This window comes from Chanodichthys erythropterus, chromosome 10 (genome assembly GCF_024489055.1).
Source record: "Chanodichthys erythropterus isolate Z2021 chromosome 10, ASM2448905v1, whole genome shotgun sequence".
Taxonomy (NCBI): Eukaryota; Metazoa; Chordata; class Actinopteri; order Cypriniformes; family Xenocyprididae; genus Chanodichthys; species Chanodichthys erythropterus.
Genome location: NC_090230.1, coordinates 2,189,096 through 2,211,363, shown reverse-complemented (window position 1 = coordinate 2,211,363; position 22,268 = coordinate 2,189,096). Strand labels below are relative to the sequence as shown.

At 36.1% G+C, this 22,268-nt stretch overlaps 2 protein-coding genes across 3 annotated transcripts; both read right to left on the bottom strand.

Annotated features, from left to right (window-relative positions):
* Positions 1–9,123: 9,123 nt before the first annotated feature.
* On the bottom strand, positions 9,124–10,702 carry LOC137027471 (uncharacterized). The gene is made up of 2 exons (XM_067395631.1): positions 10,213–10,702; positions 9,124–10,013 (listed from the first exon to the last, which is right to left on the bottom strand). The coding sequence occupies exons 1-2, from the start codon at positions 10,700–10,702 to the stop codon at positions 9,124–9,126; spliced, it is 1,380 nt and encodes a 459-aa protein (XP_067251732.1).
* On the bottom strand, positions 10,245–17,838 carry hykk.2 (hydroxylysine kinase, tandem duplicate 2). 2 transcript variants are annotated; one of them, XM_067395811.1, is made up of 5 exons: positions 16,679–17,838; positions 15,784–16,089; positions 15,479–15,621; positions 12,967–13,147; positions 10,245–12,886 (listed from the first exon to the last, which is right to left on the bottom strand). In XM_067395811.1, the coding sequence occupies exons 2-5, from the start codon at positions 16,085–16,087 to the stop codon at positions 12,447–12,449; spliced, it is 1,068 nt and encodes a 355-aa protein (XP_067251912.1). In that variant the 5' UTR covers positions 16,088–16,089; positions 16,679–17,838; the 3' UTR covers positions 10,245–12,446. The 2 variants fall into 2 exon arrangements, with proteins under 2 accessions (XP_067251912.1, XP_067251913.1); XM_067395812.1 differs by having other exon boundaries at positions 17,553–17,838.
* Positions 17,839–22,268: the final 4,430 nt, after the last annotated feature.

Here is a 22,268-nt window from a genome sequence, read left to right as displayed (position 1 = left end):
GGTGGAGTCAGCAAAGACAGGGCCGAAGAACTGGATAACATGGGCAGATGGTTACGAGACAGCCTCCTTGGTTATCACATGGAGAGAGCTCAAAAACTGCCTCCTTGGCCGATACAGGACAGGCATAGAGCTCAACAACTGCCTCATTGGCTGATACTTTAAAAATGGCTGACATGGGAGAGGCAAATGCAGAGACGTGGCTGATGGTGCAACGTCATTCTGGCCATTCAATATGTGACCAAATGTACTGTTATACAGTTGCTGTATTGTAGTTTCTATTTGAGTCAGAGAGTTTGTGGAAAATCTTTGCATTCACGCAGTGTCTAAGTCAGTATCTACAGATAAGAAGATGATCTTCTGGCTGGCGTATCCTGTAATGCTGCTGGGCCCAGTTGTTCAAATAGTTTAATCTGGATAAGAATGATCTGGATTTGGAAATCCAATTTTTTTGCTATCCAGGATCAGGTAATCCATTTTACTTTTGTGCCAGTTTTTCAAAGTAAAATAGGATTGGATCACCCTAATCCAGATCCACACCTTTTCAGATTACCAAGTAAGTGCTACAAAATGGGGTTACATTTCACAATGCAGGCTGCTACCTAAAGAACAACAGGTGGCAATGTGGGGTCACTTTAAATGTTTTATTTTAAGAGAAAGAAAACAACATAAACAAACCTTCCCTTCCATTTTCAATTTCCTTTAAAGACCCCTACGAAGGCACTAAATGGACATGGTAATGGGACAATATATCTATAAAAAGGGAGAAAAAATGTATATTTTAATGCATTTTAATTGCCTTCTCTGGCAAAAATTTCATTCCCCAAGAAACTTTGCATGCATTAGCAAAGAACTCAAAAGTTTTGAGAGTGGGGAAATGCTAAATGATAGAGAATGCTAGAACATAAAATAAATAAATAAAATCTTAAATTTTTGCACTTTAAGCAATAAAACCAAAGTCTGTGAAACTGATGAAATTACTAATACAATTGTCCTCAAATAGCAGAAAGGAAATATGTAATGATGGTGCAATCTTTCTCTTTTGATTTGCAATTTTGGTATTTCACTATAGGCAATTATAATGCAATTTTTCACATTATTTTTCTAATAACACTCACAGCAAAGCTTAAAGTTTTTACTCTTGCCAAAACGAGTAAACCCTGTGAATTACCACTATTACTTCTCTGTTCTTTGTCCATTTAATGATTGGTCCTTCCCATCACAGCAGCACTTTTGCCTTTGGCTCCAAAGTGCACAAGAACAGGCAATTGTCCAAGCATCCAATATCTGTCCTCATCATGTTTTAACTCAAGTCTTTCAGCCTCCTCTGAGCCTCGGCCAGGACTCATTAGGGAGTTCATAATAACTTCGGCCTGCCAGATGCAATCTGGCTCTAGGCAGGACGTCCCAGATTGTACAGTCAATATGGTTTCAGTGTATCAAAATAGAGGCATTTGTAATCTGGTACTGGGATAATTTGTGCCATGTCACTATTAGATGCAAAGACCAGGAAATTATATAAGACTCAGTGAGCCCCAGTCAATGGAGGGTAAGTGGATCAGTTTCAGCAGTGTCTCTGTGTCTGTCACAGTATTTCCCACAATTCTTTTCAATATACTGTTTATCCATTAGCTACTTCCAGTGCCCTGCTAAAGTACCTGGACATTTAAACATACATAAAATGTAACCCAATGTCATGTATTTTCTAAGTGAAACAGGAAATTCAACTCTAAAAAAAAAAATAAATAAATAAAAGACCGGGACCCGATTTTATTTGCTGGGATTTGATTGTATTAGCAATGAAAGATTACAAGCATTGATTTGGAACAACATGCACCATTGAATTGTTTATGATAAGACCAAGAATGTGTATTAAAAAAGAAAAGAAATCTTGATTTTACAAAACGTTCTAAATTTTCTTTAAAAAAAAAAAAAAAAAGGACTTATATTTGAGATGATAAAACAATAGATGAATTATTCAAAATGAAGACAAAAATTAGTTGAACATTTTGTTGAAATTGTTGTTTCAGTTGTCAAGAGGATTTATAGACATGGTTTATTCTTCAAGACTTTCAATATCTTATTAGCATTCTCACTTCTGATTGTTCCAGAGATGATTATGGAACAAATGTTGCAGCTCAAACATAAAAAGATCAAAAGATCAAAGGCTTTATTAATCTGAATTATTAATTCAACCATCAGTACTGCTGCAGCATCATTAGAACCTTATTGACATAAACACCTTTCTGTACTCTCTGAAGTGGGATGACAACTGATGTACAGTGCAAGTGGTACAACGTTTTGTTTCCTCTTTTATTGAATTGCCTATTTTTGAAGTTCTAATATATATATATATTACTTTTTGAGAATAAAGTCATTGTGTGTCAAGAAAAACTAGTTAAATTTCAAGAAAAAAAGTTGAAATAAAATTGAGGTTAAACTCATTACATTTTGAGAACAAAGTTGTTGTGTTTTGAGAAAAAACGTGTTAAATTTTGAGAAAAAAAGTTGAAATAAAATGTTGAGAATAAACACGCATTCAATCAGTGTCATATTCACTGCATACTGATCCTAGAGGACATGACCGAGTTGGATCACTTAGTCAAGATAGGCCTATATTTTAGGCTTTCTTTCAATAACAAAGAAACAGCTTTAGCTAATTATAACCGAATAATAAGTAGCATACGGATTTTAAAGAGAATCTGCAAGCGGCTGGATCTTTTTAGAAGAAAGAAAATACAATTTGCGTGATGTAGGCCTGTATGGAACATTCTAAAATGCTTAACGTGAAAACCGCTTACAATTTTAAAAGATCAAAATCTGTACACACCTTATTGATAAACCATACGGTCCCACTTTATATTAAGTGGCCTTAACTACTATTTACTTACATTTAAATTAATCATTTGATACATTGCACTTATTGTGTACATTTATGTTTTTACATTGTACTTATATTTTAAAAACACCTGCATGTAATTACATCTGTAATTAATTTCTGTAATCACATTTATAATTACACTATTGACCCATCCCTTAACCCTTACCCCTACTCTTAAACCTACTCATACCACCAAAGCTTTCCCTAACCTTACCCGTATCCCACCTCAATAGCAGCAAAAGTGTTTTGCAATTCAATATGAACCCAATAAGTACATTGTACTTATTTTTTGATGTAAGTACATAGTAGTTAAGGCCACTTAATAATAAAGTGGGACCAACCATACTATGTGAAGATAAGCATAATGACTTCACCCTAGGCTGGGGTGCGTTTCCCAAACCAGCCAACTAACATCGCAAGTTCTGTCATTACTAGCATAGTTCAACGATTTGGTGTTTCCCGAAACCATAGTTCAAATGAACATTTGCAAACAGCACTGCAAACTTGTGTGGTTGTCATTAGAATGATCTGGATTTGGAAATCCCATGTTTTGCTATCCAGGATCAGGTAATCCATTTTACCTTTGTGTCGGTTTTTCAAAGCAAAATTGGATTGGATCAAAATTGGATTGGTCCAAACACCAGTCAGTATCTGGTGTGACCACTATTTGCCTCGCATCTCCTTCGCATAGAGTTGATCAGGTTGTTGATTGTGGCCTGTGGAATGTTTGTCCACTCCTCTTCAAATGTGCGAATTTGCTGGATATTGGTAGGAACTGGAACAAGCTGTCATATATACCGATCCAGAGCATCCCAAACATGTTCAATGGGTGACACGTCCGGTGAGTATGCTGGCCATGCACGAACTGGGATGTTTTCAGCTTCCAGTTTATTATTTTGTTAAGTGTACATTGCACTTAATGTCTGCTTGCTTATTTTGCTCAAGATAATGAGCAAGAGCTGCTCAATTTTGCTCAAGAGCTGTTGTTCCAACCACACAAGTTTGCAATGCAGTTTGTGAAAGTTTATTTGAACTATGGTTTTGGGAAACACCAAATCGTTGAACTATGTTAGTAATTATGGAACCTTTTGACTGGTTCATCTCTTATGGTTGTGCAAATATAGCTTCAAAAACAGTGATAAAGCACTTTAAATGAAATACAATATTTTTTACAAAATCTCTTTTACTAAAGGCTTAATAGGTAGCCTAATGTTTACTTATAAATTATTACTTTAACAGTTAAACTAATTAAGAGCAAATAATGTGTGTGTATATTACATGATACAAATGTTGCTTTTGACCAGTTTTAAAGTTTAATTTAATTTTTGTTCCTGAAATCCACCCTTCTGCTGGGATCAGTATAATCCTGATTTTTTTTTATTATTTTTTTTTTTATCAAAGGTATCCCAATCTTACTAAAAAGTTTTAACAACACAAAATGATGATTTGATCCAGATCAAAACAAAGATTGTAATTTGAGATCTATTCTCATTTAAGAATTTTTTTTTTTTTTTCTTTTGAACAACCCATTTTCAGGATTTGATGAAATCCGATCAGATTACTTTTGAACAACTGGCCCCAAGTTTGTGGCCTGCATAATGTGTGTGAAACTGTCATGAATCAATTTTAAGCTTTCTGTGTGGTAGCAGTGCTGTCTAGTGGTAAAACAATCTTACTGCAGTTGTTTTTTCTGAAGCTCAATTCCTAAATTTCTATTATTTTAGTGTGAACAAATATGGCATTATGACTGAATATAACTCTTACTAAACTTGTTTTTTTTATTCTTATACAAGTACTGCAACATCAAGACAGTCTTAATATGTTTAAGTCACACACACCTATGCAAATTTGGAAACTCAAATGTACATATATTTTGATGCAACCTTTGTTGATGTGTGCATTAATGATACGTGTATTAATTACAAATTTTTTTTAGTATTCTTTAGACAGAAAAAAATGTCTTTTTGTCCTAATTTGGGTTGCTATTACCACTTCTTTAGCGTAATACAGGATGAGATAACTATATTACAGTTTTTCTCTATCACTTTGGCTCAACTCTCGATTGAGACTTTTTCTCAAAACAATAAGTTCAGATCTCTGAACAATTAGTTTTAATAGGTTGTAATTACAAGCAGTTTTTAAAAAAATATATAAGTACAATGTAAACATGTATGTACACAATAAGTGCATTGTATCAAATTATTCATTTAAATGTCAGTACATAGTTAAAGATACCTAAAATAAAGTAGGACTAAACATTTTTTATTTATACAGCACATATTTGTAGAAATGTTACATGCGAAATTCACAGTTGATTGTTCATTTTAACATACTCTATTATGTCTTCTCCTAACACCACAAATTCTTACAAATCTTGCTCTTCCACAACAAGCAACTATGAATTTTCAGTTTACATGGAACACATTTCTACAAAAATAAACTGCTGTTGTGATTAGTGATTTAGACGTTCCTCCATGTTCAAAAATTGCAGTGATTGTGCTGGGCAAACTCCATATGTTGATTGATGGACTGGTTGATTGATAAGATTGTAATTCCTATTTCATTACAATTGCAGACATTACAAGCATTCCACGTCAGATATTTATGGAATAAACATGTCTGACAGATTTTGATAACTGAATAGATCATTTTGCATGTAATGGTTCACACGATGAAAGAATGTTTAGAAGTTGTGAAAAGTTTGGCAATTTCACTGATAATCAACTTATTAGTTTTGATCAACAAGCCATGTGCATTTAGACATTGTGCAAATTGTAGACAAATGTACTTAACTCTTTTGCACACATGTGCCAAAACACATGGAATTTGCTTAAATCAATAAGAAATTCAAATCTGATGTGCAACAAGAAACTATAATTACACTAAACCTACCCATACCACCAAACCTGCCCCTAACCTTACACACATCCCATCTCAATAGCAGCACAAGTGTTTTGCTATACAATATGAACACAAGTACACTGTACTTATTTTACTTATTTGTGTATTTATTATGTAAGTACACAGTAGTTATAGACACCTGATATAAAGGGACCAAATGTCGTTTCTTTTTGAATACTACAGTATTAACTTTTCCAAGTACATTTTTACTTACTACTGAAATCTGTATCTAAAAAGCTCTGTGTGAGACACAAGAGCATTCAGCCAGATAAAACTGACATTCTTGTATAATGTAGAAAACACAAATTTATATTTAACAAATATTTCCAGGTGAAAAAACATCTTAACATTTTGACTAGTATGGCTCACACGATGACGAAGACACTTTTTATATTGGTGCCATTGGCAAACTTACTGACACAATGTTTTGGGTGTGTAACTACCTTTTGCAGACATGCAATATAGTTGTGATGTTCCGGCAAACCATTGTGACAATTGCACTTAAAGTTTAAGACTGTTTCGAAAAATGTGCCAAAGCGATTGAGGAAAAACTGTAATCATATTTACAGATGTCTTGACTCCACAGCTATAACAGAGCAATTTTGCTCCTTACTGTCCCAATTACAGAGGGCAATATGTATATAATGTGTGGCATAATGTGTATATCTGACAATGTTCAGTCTTCTTGTTAGTTTGTTTTTGTTTTTAACTGAGATGTACACAGGCTAATATAGGTCACAGTAGCTCTGCACATCAAAAGAAATGCCATCATTGAAATTTAAGCCCAGTTCTGTCCAATTTCCATTAATATGCATATGATCTGTTATGTGATATTGCAATACATGTTTCCTCTATGCCATATGCTCACTTTTCAGTTCCAAAGCAAGCAAACAAGAAGAAAACATGCAACAGACATCAAAGATGATGAACAGATGCTTTGAAACCATACAAGTAATTGACTATTTTAATGTGTTTACTACACAATAAAAATGGAGGCCACAGGATGTGAAAACTGTTTTGCACAGTAGAGAATATGTATGTATACTGTATTACAGAAGGATTGTTGCTTGTAAAGCTTTTTTTTTTTTTTTGAGCACTTGGCCTGAGCAGTTGTCAAAGTAATGTGTTCAGTATTTAGATACATTATATTTCAGTAACACTTTATTTTACAGTGTCCTTGTCACACATATTACAGTTACTGTAGTAATAACTATAAATTATGTATACTTGCATGCAACTAACCCTAAACCAAATCCTAATCCTAAGTACATGTAGTCAATTGTTATTACTCATTGCTTAAATATATAATTACACTGTAACACAGACAGCTTAAAATAAAGTGTAACTGATATTTCTTCACCCATCCCCCTGAGAGAACTTTTTAAAAAAACAGACCAACATCTGAACAATCGTGTGATGTTTGATATAACATTTAATTTGTGTGCTTGATTGGTCAGTGTATCTAGTAATTCCATTTTATTTTTATCCAAAGCAACTTTAAATGTGGTACATCTTATTAGTAAGTGTTCCCTGGTAACCAAACCGACTTAATCGTTTTTTTAATAAGTTCTGTGTTAATCCGCCATCAACAAGGAAAGTATTGTTCATTATCTCAGATAATTTAAGCCCTCTAATTTGATTGGTCAACTACAGTTACACAATTTTTGTTGTTATTCTTTTTGGTTAATGTTTTGCTTGAGTTTTTCAGTATGAACTAAGTCATGACCTTTCAATGAAACTTAAGCTGTGCTGTATAAAAAAAAAAAGACCTTTGACCAGTCAGATAAAACACTGCAGTCAGCAGTTTATTCATATCTTGAGCAGTAAGATTAGCTCTAGGCAGTTTGAAGCCTTTTGTCACATTCCATCATCATTATGAAATAAGGTGCATACATAATACTTGCAGTATTAATAATGTCCTGTTTTGTAGAAAATACTTTAGTTTGGGTTATTTATTCTTGGATGAAATAAAGGCACAGAATAAGATTCCAGATGCAAAATACTGGGAACCGGATGAACCTGTGAAACTTTTCACTATTAAAAAGCTGCTGCTTTATTAAAAGGGTAGTTTACCCAAAAATGAAAATTCTGTCATCATTTAAAAATACTATGGAAATCAATGGCGCCCATCAACTGTTTGGTTACCAACATTCTGAACGACTGCAGTGTTTTATCTGATTGGTCAAAGGTCCTTTTTTTATGGCACAGCTCAAGCATTGTTGAAAGGTCATGGTTTATTTCTGAAAAACTGCCTTTTCATGCAAATCATTAAGCAAAAAGAGCAACAACAAATAGTTTGGAACTCCAGTTGATCAATCAAATTAGAGGGCTTAAAGGTGCAATACGTAAGAATTTTGCATTAAAGTATCCAAAAACCACTAGGCCAGTGTTATATATTTTGTAAATCGTGAGAAAATTGCAATTTTAACCAAGGCTCCGGGACGTGTGAGGAGTCGCCTGTCAATTGCATCATACTTGCGTTACCCTCGATTTCTGGCTTTATTTTGAGAAACCATGGATACACCAAAGACGCTTTAATATATTACGTTTTAATAGACAAGGGAACAACTGTTTTGATATATTTATAGATAGAAGACCAATTATTGTTAATTAGCGCAACACGTTTAGTCTTATTGCTTAAATCTAATTTTCTTGATTTTTTTGTGAGTACCACGTAAGTACACAACCAGAGCATGTGAGCGAAGCGGAGCGGTATGACGCTCCGCTACGTTTTCCGCTCTATGGACTGCGCTCCACTCAGTCGCTCAACCGCCCAAGCAAGCGCTCCGTTAATATTCCGCTCACGCTCGCCGAGTCGCCGTGTAAACCAGTTCTCGCTCAGATCCCGCTCCGACATAAAATTGCTCTAGTAGGCCTAATTGTTTACTGTTTGTACCGAAATTCTTGGATAATTGTATAAAATTATTCATGCTGAGTTGCTGAATAAATAGCAATTATCATGTTTCAAAACGAAATTCTTACATTCTTCTTAATTTTATCAATTGTATTAATTAAAATGTATTAAATATATTAATCTAACATTAGCAAACATACCTACAAATCCAAACACTGAAAAGGTGTATTTGATTTTCGATAACTTTTATTTCCGTGAAAATATTCAAAACAGGTTCATTAAAACAAACGCACACACAGGAGATGAAATATGCGTAGATCTTTACAAAACACAATTTGATTATAAAGCCTGTGAGAAGCATAAACAAGATAAAATGCACTTAAAGAATGCTTAGATTATGAACTGACGTCGATGAAAGAAACACTTTCTAGTGTCAAGTTAAAATAGACCATAACTGCGGGGAACTGTCTATTAAAACGTCTCTTGATGTTTACTGGATTTTAGAATTCACTTTAAGAAACATTAGCTTGGACAAAGTGTCAGGCTTCAGGCTCATTCGGTGTGCCCGGGAAAGCAATCCAGCGGCAGAAAACACTCGCTCAGCGCTGGAAGAACCACTGGGGATGCTGAAGATTTTGCGCGCGACCTTGGCTAGTTGAGGGAAGGATCCAGCACTGGTTTTCCAAAAACCTAGTACGTCTTCCTGTGGACTTCTTCTCAGCGAGCCCAGGTACTCCTCCATCTGACCTATGGCGGTGCCAGCTACACTGGAGTTACTTTCATAGGAGCCGAAAATGCGTACCTTCTTTGGAACGCTTCTGGCCTCTGTGACTTTGTCTACACTATTGTATTCTGCCTCCTTCACCAACATTTCTCGAATCTCTGCGAGTCGATTGCTCACTGTACCATCTCTGAAAATCCATTCTGTTTTGAAACGTGGATCTAATACAGCCGCCAACACAAGGTGCTTGTCAGAATAGAATCTGTTAAAACGAGTAGAGACATTGACTGACAGTGTCTCCGCAAACGCACGAATGGGTAGGGGGAGGGTCTCAGGCAGACTGGACAAAAGCTGTTTAATTTCCATAACAGCTGGAAGAATCATGCCCAGGTTTCCGAGCTCTTTTTGCATAGCATTAGTAAGTTCTGCCAGAGGTGATAGCACCTCAGTCAGGGCTTGGAGCTGAAGTACGTCATTTATGGTCAGCTTACTGTTCTCGGGAATAGTCAGCTTATTTTGAAATTGCGAGTCTCTTTCAAACATTTTAATTACAGATTCAATCATGCGCAGCTGACTGCTCCATCTGGTGATACATGCTTGAGTGGGACGCACACCCAGTTTATCAGCTTGCTCGGTGTTTAGGGTGCTCTTCCTGACAGCTTTTACAAGTTTTGCAGTTCGTGTGATGACATTGCCCACATCGGCATGGCTGTTTATTGCATCCTTTAGGGCGAGCTGCAGTAAATGGATAGGGCATCGCAGATGGAGATTGTTTTCGGTGATATATGTAGCGGTCACGTTCTCAATGATCTGCAAAAAATTTGGCTGGAATGGGGAAGGCTGATTATCCACTGTCACCTTCCTCTGGGTCCTCTTCCTCTCCCTCCTCTTCTACTGCACTTTCCTCAAACCCTGGGAGGTTGAAAGCCTTTATCATGTTACTGGCGCTGTCGGTGACCACCCTGACAACGCGTCTTTGTAAATTCCAGTGTTGTAAAACACCTTCATATTTCTGAGAAATACTCTCAGCTGTGTGGTGTCCTTTAAGATGTTCACAGGACAGCAACACAGTGTGACCATTGAACACTTCATCAACGAAACTTGCCACAACACCTAGAAAGCTGTGTCCTCTTCTGTTTGTCCATATGTCTAGCGTAAGCGCGAAGCCATCTCCTAACTGCAGCAGCTCCCTAAGTCTGCCTTCCATCTCACTAAGAGCATTTGGCATCAGTGTATCACGCACTGTATTGTAGCATGGAGTGGTGTATCCGGGCTGGGCAACGCTGACAAAATGACGCATACCCTCTCGTTCACCTTTTGTCAGAGGTTCATAATCCAAGTAAACCATCTTAAAAAATGCGTCATCTAATTCTTTCTTCCGTGCATTTGACACGGAGAACTGGGGACGCTGGAGAGGGAAAAAATTCTTTATCTCCTTTTGGCCTTTTGTAGTTTTTTCTGTAAAGAACAAATTTGCGTGCGTTACATTAGATTATAAATTACTGTTGCCTATATCTAGCCTAGGTCTACCTGTTGGTTCGGGTCAGTTTTTTATTTTATTTTTTAATAATAATATTTTATAGGCCTAAGTAGTGTGGCTAATCTTCTGCACTCTGTAGTTCTGTATTTAGGCCTATATACAGCTGTGAGTTTAGGTCTACAGTTTAACTGATATTATTTAATAACTAGCTACGGAGCTCCGAATATAATTCGAATTAAAAAATCGTTTCTACAACGTCACCAGGTTTTATTATTTTTATTAATTTATTATTATTTATTAATTTTAAGCAATAATGATTTTAATAAGTAATTACGAAATATAATGATTCGTTCCACGATTTAGGCCTACTAAAACTAGGTAACGAACGAATGAATTCAAAATATTTAAAAGAAAAATGGGCTTAATTATTTATTTCTATTGTTTTTCGAGAGGTCACGTTTTTATAACATAGGGCTGTATGTTATTATGCTTCATATCTTTCATAATTAAAATAGCCTAACTAAACATTAATATATTATCTTTCATAACTAATTAAATAACTAAACGATAATATAAATCTATTTCATGTTAAGCATAGATTAATCCTTTTAAACTAATTAAGTAATTTAATACTTAATTCGTGGCCATAATTTAGACTAAACGAAAAAAAATAATAATTCTTAATTCGTCGCTTTAATGTAGGCTAGTCCTAGCATAAAACAGAATAGCCTATTCTAAATTCGTGGCCGTGATTTTGTCTGCATGTTAATGATCGGCGCTCCGTACAACCGAATATAGCTAACCTTAGCCTACATGTTTATTCGTTTTTTATGGTATGTAACTAGCTCACCTTTTGCTGCACCATGTTTGCATAGCACATCCTTGTGCTTTCTGGCAATGTGCCGCTTCAGATTCCAATATGAATCTTTACTAACTTTAACAGCGTCCCCGCACTCCCTCTCAGTTTCTTCTCCCTGCTCATTCTTAACTTTAATTTTTACATTACATATATGTACAAGGCTTGCAACTTCGTTGAAACAATATCTGAACTCCATAACTGCTCTACTATTCTCGACCTCTACAGATTCTCGCTCTCGTACAAGCAAATCACCAAAGGGCATTCTGGGTTGAGCGAGCGGCGCTGAGCGTATTGAGCGAGCGGAGCGGAATCTTCAGAAAGGCGCTCTGAGCTCTTAAGGAAATATTACCGCTCCGCTCCCCGCTCCGCTCCGCTCACATGCTCTGTACACAACACATGGTCCTGCACTGCTTTCATACTACAGTAACGTTAATAATCGCATCCATGAACATGATTTCTTCCCGAGTCCTATCCCGATTCTTTTCAACCGCCTGTGAGGTGAAGACCACGTCCCAAGATTCCGCGCTCAAACTTGCCGTTATCAAGCTACGCCTTTGTTTTGAATAGGCCTCTAGCGACCTCTAGCAGACAGAAAATTCTACATATTGCACCTTTAAACTAACTGTGATAATGAACAATATTTCCTTGATGCCGGTTTGTCTTCCATGAAAGAAAGTTAATAGATTTTGAAAGATGATAGTTTGGGGTATTTTGCATATTTTTTGGAGCAAGCTGTTGTGCTTCAATGCTCAGTCAAGGTTGGCTGAACTGTGCAGCACTCTGGAACCATATTTTTTCCACTTCTTCTTTACCCAGCTCCCAAAGATGGCAGAGGTGCCGCACACCTGTCCTGGCAGTGGTCATCAAGTACTCCTCATTCTCTGGCTGCTGTATCACAGCATGCCGGGCCAGAACCAGGGACTGGCAGAACCGACACAGAACCAGCAAATACAGCGAGTCTCTTTCTGCCTCACTAAGAGGTAAAACACTTTCCCATCCCGCCACCACTGGCCCTCCGACATTGACCGGATTGGGATTCTCAATCATCATGTACATGATAGTTATGGCTAGCTCAAATATAAAATAACCACAGCTCATGTCTGAAAAATCAAGAATCCCAGAGATCTTGTACTTTGAGGGTCCATCAGGTTTCACCAAAAGATTGTGGTCATTGAAGTCTCCATGGTTAATGCCTGTAATGCAATTAAAAAATATATTATAAGGACTGTGATGACTTCTGAGTGAAATACTCTAAATTAAAATAATGTCTTACACTTGCGAAACAATGGTAGCTTTGGCATGACTTGGATCTGGTACTGCTCAATAACGGCTTTAACAACCTTTTGTACAGGATCCCCATCCATCACATGAATATACTGATTTAAGAGCGGAATGCTGGTGAGATTCCATATAAAATTTTCTCTCTGAAGGGCAGTGATGTTTGGATGCTCCAACTTTACATGAAAAAAGAAACAAGAACAATTGCCTAAATACTGAGAAACCTCAGGAAAAAATTATAACTCACATTGAATGTCACTTTCAATCCAAGCAGCTTAGTCATTGTGGCAAATTCACATTAAATGAGTGAATGAGGGAAATTTTTAGCCTGTGAAACTGCCAATTGTGTGGATTCCTACTGGAATGACTGCATTAGAGGTCTGCATTTCCACGGCTCTCCCGCAGGAACCATGGGACTCAATCAGATTTTTTGTGGTGCGGAATTAAATTTCTGAATGAAAGGCCCTGATTGGTCGCAATTGGTAACTGTGGTGTACTTTGGCCGGGAGCGGGCGGTCTGACAATAGCCTGGCTGCTCCCGACATCCTTTGACAACAGCACATCCGTGCTTGAACTTAAAGTAAACAATATTCTGCAGTTGTCGCATTCACACAGTTCCCGGCCCTGAGCAACCTGGCAAGATATGTTCTTTGCATCCCAGCCATGAGTGCACCTCCAGAGAGAACATTCAGCCTTTGTGGTTGGATTTTGGGAGGCGGGAGCGGGACGGAAAAAAAAAAAAGAGGTCCCGTGCAGACCTTCAGACTGCATTTCACCAGTGAAATTTTGCCAAGCATCAGTAAATGTGAACGCACATTAATCTAAGAAAATAGCAGAGTCCACAATACAACTATATCAATACAGACACTGAGGAATGATATCATTGAAATCACTTTCACAACGATTTTTTTCCCCCCAGCCAATGAACGCTAAACACATTGACAGCCAATCAAAATACATCTGAATTTAAAGTGTGCACTGTGATAATATAACTGCAGCAGAGCACTAATTATAATCAACAGCCCATAATTCTATGATGATTTGTGGAACTGTTTTTACGATCTACACTGAAAAATGGTAACACCTAAGGAGCCATTTACACGACACCATTTTCAACTAAAAATTGTATGCAAACTTTTAAAAACGGGTTTCAAAGTGTTTTTGAAAATGATACCATTACTGTCTCCGTGTAAACTACAAAAACTTTCAAAAAAGTTGCAAAAATGGTGCATGCACATGGGTTTGTTCAGTCTATAGGTGCATAGTTTTTCTTTACATCGCCAACTACTGACCAGGCATGAATAATACAGTGCTTTTAATCATTTTGTGGATCCATGTGAACTGGGATCGTTTTGACAATGTTGTTGTCTGTAAGTGAAAAATGCAAAGTAAAAACTTTTCTGCTTTATTACATTGTTGTTGTGTAAACATACCCTAAATCAAGTGTTTATTCATGTCAAAAATATTGGACCCACTTTATATTAAGTGGCCTTAACTACTGTGTACTTACATTTAAATTAATCATTTGATACAATGCACTTATTGTGTACATACATGTATTTACATTGTACTTATATTTTAAAAACACCTGCATGTAATTACATCTGTAATTAATTTCTGTAATTTAATTTATAATTACACTGTTGACCCATCCCTTACTCCTTACCCCTACCCTTCAACCTACCCATACCACCAAAGCTTTCCCTAACCTTACCCGTATCCCACCTCAATAGCTGCAAAAGTGTTTTGCAATTCAATATGAACCCAATAAGTACATTGTACTTAGTTTTTGATGTAAGTACATAGTAGTTAAGGCCACTTAATATAAAGTGGGACCAAAATATTATTTAATATTGCTTAATCAACCTAAATATATTAACTTACTTTATGTGGCTCTTTAAAGTAACAACTGCAGGTAACCATTTTTTGCATTGTACTAAGGCCCAAAGTATAGTTCACTTTTTGCGCATATGTAAAAAGTACAGTGCACGTGACGCAAATTTCTAGTATGCGCTCTGCCATATTTTTGTAACTGTACATGCACATTTAATTGTTTTTGCAGTAATTCGTTTATCCACAGGGTTTCACAGGGTAGTCAAAGAAATCCTGCTTAAACAGAACAGACCGGAATGCAAGCTACAGTGGCAATGGAGGCCTACAGAAGAGAGATTCTGTGAAGAGGTTAGAAAGTACCCTCATTTGTACAACTCTAGCATGAAAGAATACAAAGATGTTTACATGGGTTGTATCTCTTGGGGAGAGATCGCTCAAATTTCAAAACTGTTTATGCGTATGTGTCGAATGAAGTATGCTTTGCAAGGCTGTGCGTTGGACTGTGTGTGTACACTAGCTTATATATAAAAAACTAAGTATACCCAGAGCTTTAGGCTTACAATGATTTTGGGAAATGCAGCCCGTGTACAAAATAACTGTGTGTAAATAATGAAAGAGCTGTCATTTTTGCATTAAAGTTTTCCTTTACAATGGAATGGAATGAAAGATTTTACTTGCAGTAATACTGTATCCAATGTGGCGGCCATTTTCCCAACGTCGTACAAGATCTGAGGACTGCAGGTAATTTTGGCTATGGTAGTGCCAGGCAGGTAGGTAAGTAAGCGCACTAAATATTTCTGCATGCCAAAACCACAATCTGTGATAGCAGAAAAAAATAATACATTTGTAAATAGCATTTGTTTATACAGTACACCATTCTGAAAAAAAAAAGTCATGGTTTGAAATGCCTGTTAAATAATGAGAAAACGAGCCTTAGTGTATTTAAGGACTTAATATTTAGTGACAGGTACACTCTTACCAAATTCTTCCATGCTCATGAGTTGGCCAGTCAGAGTGGGCAGAGTGGTCTGGACAGGAAGGCCTCTTTGGTGTAAGAAGTTCATTGAGTGAGTTTGTAGCTCAATAACAGTGATGTTGTGACTGTCTGCTGAGTTCATAATCTTTAACACATATTCTCCACCCTCACTGGGAGCTACGTAAAAGTTCTGATCATCATAACTGGGCATCGGTCGAATAATGGACACGGTCAAACCATAGACTTGTTTGATAATCTCCATAACCTGGGAATGGCTGAGATTTGGCTTTGATTCTTTTGTTGCCATGGCTGAGAATGGGAGGGGGAGGAGGGAGGGGTGTTATTGGCAAATCAATTCATAACAAGAACAATACAAAAGCAATACATAATAATACTAAATAGGTTAAAGGAAATGTTCACTAAATTTCCATAAAAAAAAATACTGCACATTTACTACATGATTAAAAAACGACAAAAAATATATATATATATATTTTGAGGTAAACTATTTATTGAACAAGTGTTGTCTGTTTGCACACAGTTTTAAAAAAAAATCCATACTCACCTAAAATAAATTACCACTGAACCGAATGAATTAAATATATTTTTTATTTATTTTATTTTTTTAATCACAAATAAATCATGCTTAATATCGGAGGGTTTTACATATTGCAAATTCTATTTGTATTTCTGTCGTTTACATGAGCAGCGTAAATTATCAAATTAAATTAAAGTTTCAATGTTAATATTTTTATTCATGAAAGTCTCGCGCTTCTGACTTGAGTTTGGTCTCTGGCAGAACAAACACGCACGAGCCGAACGGCAATTGCATGAAATGAGATTTATATTAAACATAGTAAACACCGAATAACAGATCAAGATATAGAAGCGAACATACCTGCTGAGGAATGTTGCTGGACTAGACCTTTTTCACACTTCCGGGTTTTTGGCTTCCGGAATGAGCCACGCAGTGTAAAAGATTTTCCGGTTACAGTGATAGATAGCCTCGATCAGAACCAGTTCGGGAATCAAAGTCGTTTTACGAATTAAATGTCTTGAAAATGTTTGAACGGTCTTGGTGAATTATTGGTGAGACTACAGAGCTCGCATTAAGAGCTAAATTTAATAAATAATTTGAAGTGATGGCGGTTAAACTGGTTATATTCTTCGTGTATGTTTGGCGCGGCTGTGCATTATCGCGCTCCATGTGCTGTAAAGACAGTGTCTGTGTCTAAACGTGCATACTATGTGACATTATTAATATTCAGTACTATTTAGGGTGGATAGTATGCACATAATGAGATGTATAGAGTGTTTTTAGCGACGTGCTGGGGAAATGATCGACTGGTAGATCCCTTATCACACAAGCCTGATCCTCTGATTCGTGAAGCAGGACTGCTCGCACCATGATATTTCTGGATATAAACACTTCAGTCATCTCTCACTCATTTTCCTGTCATCATCATCTTAAAGTGTGTATTATGCGCAGCATTGTTGTGCTATTGCAACATGCAAAGACTGATAGTTGTGTACAGTGTGGTTTTGGAAATTATGTCTTAGTTTAATCATTTTAATCGATCAGGATTAATTATAACATATGCTTGCAATGTGGGATGTGATGCCATATGAGACATGCTATATATTTTTTTAAAACGTAGCTATTAAACTCACGACAATATTATGTATCTCACGACTTTATATCCCACATTAAAGTATATATTGGGAGTTAATTTTTTTAATTAATAAATTATAGAAATGTTCGTAGTACGTACGATCTGGGAAATTGCTGAATGCGTAGCTGCATAGCCTTTGCTGTATGACAGCTGGTGATATAAATCCATCTTCCGGTAAATTCGATCAACGGTCTGAGTGGCTGTATAAGCTACAAACAAGTAGAAAATAATTTATTTGTAGATTATACAAAAGCTATTTGGAAAACAGACAAAACAGAAAAGGTAAGAAGCGATATTTGAGAAAAGAGCATATCAATGTAATAGCCGTAGACGCATAGCGGAACTAACTTTACCCTGCGTCACGTGATTTCCGATTCTTGTGAAAAAGGTCTCTTGTCAGCTAACTGGTTCTTCTTCTTGTTGTTTAACGGCGGTTAGCATCCAGCGTTTTGGCGCATTACCGCCCCCTTCTGTTCCGGAATGTTTACAGACTAATCATCCACCTTTCCCCCCTTCTCCCCCGTTCAGACATACCCACACACACATACACACACTTCTTCCCTGACTTGCAATAATACTAATAACACTATAAATAATGCTATTAACCTTCCTTAAAGGGATCCCCTGGTGTTAAGACTTGTATGGCTTAATATAACGGAAATTATGTCTCTTACTGAAATATGTAGTAGAAAACCCATTAAAGGGTTAGTTCACCCAAAAATGAAAATTATGTCATTAATGACTCACCCTCAATGTCGTTCCAAACCCGTAAGACCTCCGTTCATCTTCGGAACACAGTTTAAGATATTTTAGATTTAGTCCGCGAGCTTTCTGTCCCTCCATTGAAAGTGTTTGTATGGTAGACTGTCCATGTCCAGAAAGGTAATAAAAACATCATCAAAGTAGTCCATTTGGAACGACATGAGGGTGAGTCATTAATGACATCATAGGCGCCGATCCCGTGGGTGCTCGGGGGCTGGAGCACCCACGGAAATGGTCGAGCACCCACGGAAAATTACGAGATATTATCCATGGATTTTAACAAGAAAAAAAATCGTTTGCAGCTATCAAGTCAAGTCACCTTTATTTATATAGCGCTTTTTACAATGCAGATTGTGATCAGAAATGATCCTTATATATAGTTTATTTAAGTCCGTTTCAATGACGTTATTTTAAAGGCAAAAGTCGAGAGCGCATCCAGTGTTGAGCGAGCACAAATCTCAACTCGGATTTCCATCACTCTCGCGCTCGCTCAGATTCAGAATCAGAACTCAAAACTGTCCTGTCCCTAAAATGGTTTTCTTTCCTGGATTTAAAGTTCACAGAAGCTTTTAAACACCTGACTTTCATGACTGACTGACGAAATAACACAGTGTAGGCTACCTTTAGGTAACGTTACTGTCTGATCATCAGATTTCTGCGAGAGCACGACAACACTCATGAAAAGAATGTGCTTGTTTTGGGTCAATTCAAATGAAACATCCAATTGACGTTCCCTGGTATTGATATACAATCTTAAACTTATTTGATCTTAATGAGAAAAAAAAAAAAACTATGTGAGGGCGGATTCGAACCGCTGATAATTAAAGCACGGGTTCTATTAACAAAAACTCTACCACGAGACCAATGGGCAGCACGAACACATTGTATCTGTATGTTGGATTTGTCTATAGTAGTACGATACTTATATTGTAATGTAGCTGTAAGAATGAAACTATAACATCTTAAAAAAAAAAAAAAAAAAAAAAAATGGGGGGGGGGCTTACTGGGCACCCACCGGCAGAAATATAAATCGGCGCCTATGAATGACATAATTTAAATTTTTGGGTGAACTAACCCTTTAAAGATTTACATTATTTAAAAAATCCATGACATATTTGGACTGATTTGGACAATTGGCAGCACCATTTTGTTTAGGTGCACAGTGCGTTATGTCGGTGACGTCAAATGATTGCACTCACTGAGCTACTGACACTGTCCTATTGCTACTTTTACCGCAACACAACTCTAAATATAATATACGATGCCACATTGTGCAGCTTTTGGTTGTAATTTTCAGTCGATGAGCCACAAGAGAAGAGTTGTAAGTCTTTACTGCTTTACTAGCACTAAGTGGAGAAAAGAACATGAAGTTGTGCAGAATGTGGATGAATAAGTAGGGCAAGTAGGCGCCACCTACTGAAGTGGAGTGTGGAGCATCAACGATTAGGGGAAAAAACTTAATAAATAAATATATATATTTTTAAAATTATATTCTTATAAAATATCCTGTTTCTTTTAAATAATTTATCAGAGTGTAATATGTTTATTCCTTTGCTGTTTACTCAATAAATACTTGCTGTAATAAAAGTCATGCTGTTTGCACCTTTTACTTTTGTTTCCAGTATTAGCCCTTTTTAGCTCATTAGTTTATGCTAGAGTGCAGGACATGCTCTACAGTTTCATACAATACACAGTGCCTACATAACCCACTAAAGGATGCTTCTTAGTTTTGTATTAACTTCCATTTAATGCTGTATGTCCAATTCTGATTCTCATTATTACTGATCCCATTACTGATCTCATTATAATACTATATATAATTGTATAATAATTATATAACTGCCCAACTTTATCCCAAATGTTTTGCCATGATTTTATTAAAGCTTTCTTAATAATTAAGTTTGCTTCTGTTTTGCTGATGCTGTGTCAATTTCTATATTATTCATGTTCAATGAGATTTTAGCAAACTTATCTGCCAACTCATTTCCTTCTACTCCAACATGTGCTGGAACCCAAATAAATGAAACAGTAGTGCCTTGATTATGAATTTTATATATGTACTGCATTATTTCAAGATTAATATCTTGTCTGCAACTTGGCCATAATGAATGCTCTTTAATGCTGCCAATGAATCTGAGCATATTACTGCTTTCTTTGTGTGTCGTTCCTCTACCCACTGGAGGGCCATAATAATAGCTAGTAAGTGAATACATATATAATCTGTTGTGGTATAACTACTGCTACTCCTAGATTCTGGATTCTTTGAACCATCTGCAAATAACTGTATCAAACTTATCAATATAGTGATTAACTCATATATTTATTTGATCACAATTCTGTTTCTTGACCTCTTCTATTAATTGAAGGACTATTATAGGCATTATAATTTCAGCTGGTGGAATTGCTGACATTTGGACTGTATTGCTATATTTTATATGTTTTAAACCTATATGTTCTGTTAGGGGGAATTGCTAAACGCGCGTTGATTTTGTTGCTAAAAGATGCTAAATGAAGTTTTGATGTAATTAGTGATTACGTCATTGCATAACCATGACGCAAAACTGCGTTATTGCATAGAATACACATAAAAAATATGATGATGACGTTGAACATATTGTTGATACATTTTGTGTATTGTATACAAAGTTGTATATCATCAATGTCAATCTCTGCACTGTTTGCAATCATAATAAAAAAGTTCGCTAAACAAAAAAAATGAAAAATATGATGTGAAATTTTAATTTAGATTTGTTCATAAAACATAATATAAACATTTTATTTGTAAAAGTAATATAAACAATATCTTTATGATCAGATATTTTTATTTTTAAATACAATATTGAATTATTGAACATTTACACATTTTTGAACAATTACATTTTATGTATGTTCTTATTAACTAGTAACACTACACATTTTTAACAATTATAGTTTTAAGCAGTCTATTAGTAGTAACTGTACTAAGAAAAGTCCATAAAAATAGAGCACAGTGTAGGCCTACTGTGTTAATATGAAGGGATTATCTGTATTGATTTTTCACAGTGTTTTAAATGACACATTTTTGCCAAGGGTTACAGACAATTGCAATTATCATCTTATTTCAAATATTTTTTAACAATTTTGTTTTATTACAAATGCAAAATCCCGTACCCATCATTGCATTCTTAATGAGATGGTGGATTGGACAACACTAACCACAGCACTTTTTATCTATAAAGCAATGCTAGGTAATCTTCCAAGCTTATTTCTGTACCCTAGGTTTTGGCAGTTACCAGCTACGCTCTTTCAAGTGTTTGCTTTTTAATGTACGCTGAGTTTTCACAGAACTGGGGGAAACTTCATTTTCCTACCACGCACCCCGGGCAAGAAAAAAATTGCAAAAGTTTAAAACTAGAAAAATTTGTGTCTATTGGTGAATTTAAAGGCATTAAAAAGAGAGTGGTAATGGAAGCTTGTGATTGTTTTTGTTGAGAGGATACTATGTTCTAATATTTCTGTTCTGTACTGTACTTGTTGTATTTTAAAATGTTCTTATTGTATGGCTGCTAGCTTGGCCAGGTCTCTGTTGTAAAAGAGAGACTTCATGGTAAAATAAAGGTAGGCTAAATAATAAAAACATGGTGTACTGTTAGGCATATTTCTATAGCTCTCTCCAGGCTGATGTGCTGCTTGGCAAGCTAGCTGTTCAATGGTTTCCTCTTTTTGTGTAAATTATGAAAATATGTGCCTTTATGTTTGAGTCACTTTTCAAAAGTTGCTAAAAGTTGCAAATACATTTTATAAATAGCTAAATTTGTTGCTTTGTGCATTTTGAAAAAAAAGGTGGCTAGAGTAGTCTGAAAAGTTGCTAAATCTAGCAACAAAATGGCAAAGTTGGCAACTCTGGGAGGTTTAAAGCTTGTGCTGACGTGTGTCACGTCATACCTCACGAGGCGTTGTGGTCTGTCACAGCCGAAATTTAATAAAACATATTTCAAAACACCCACTCGTTCAGAGATGGTGATTTAAACAAATATCAGCTCTTTCTCCACAAAGACATAGGCCTACAGCAGT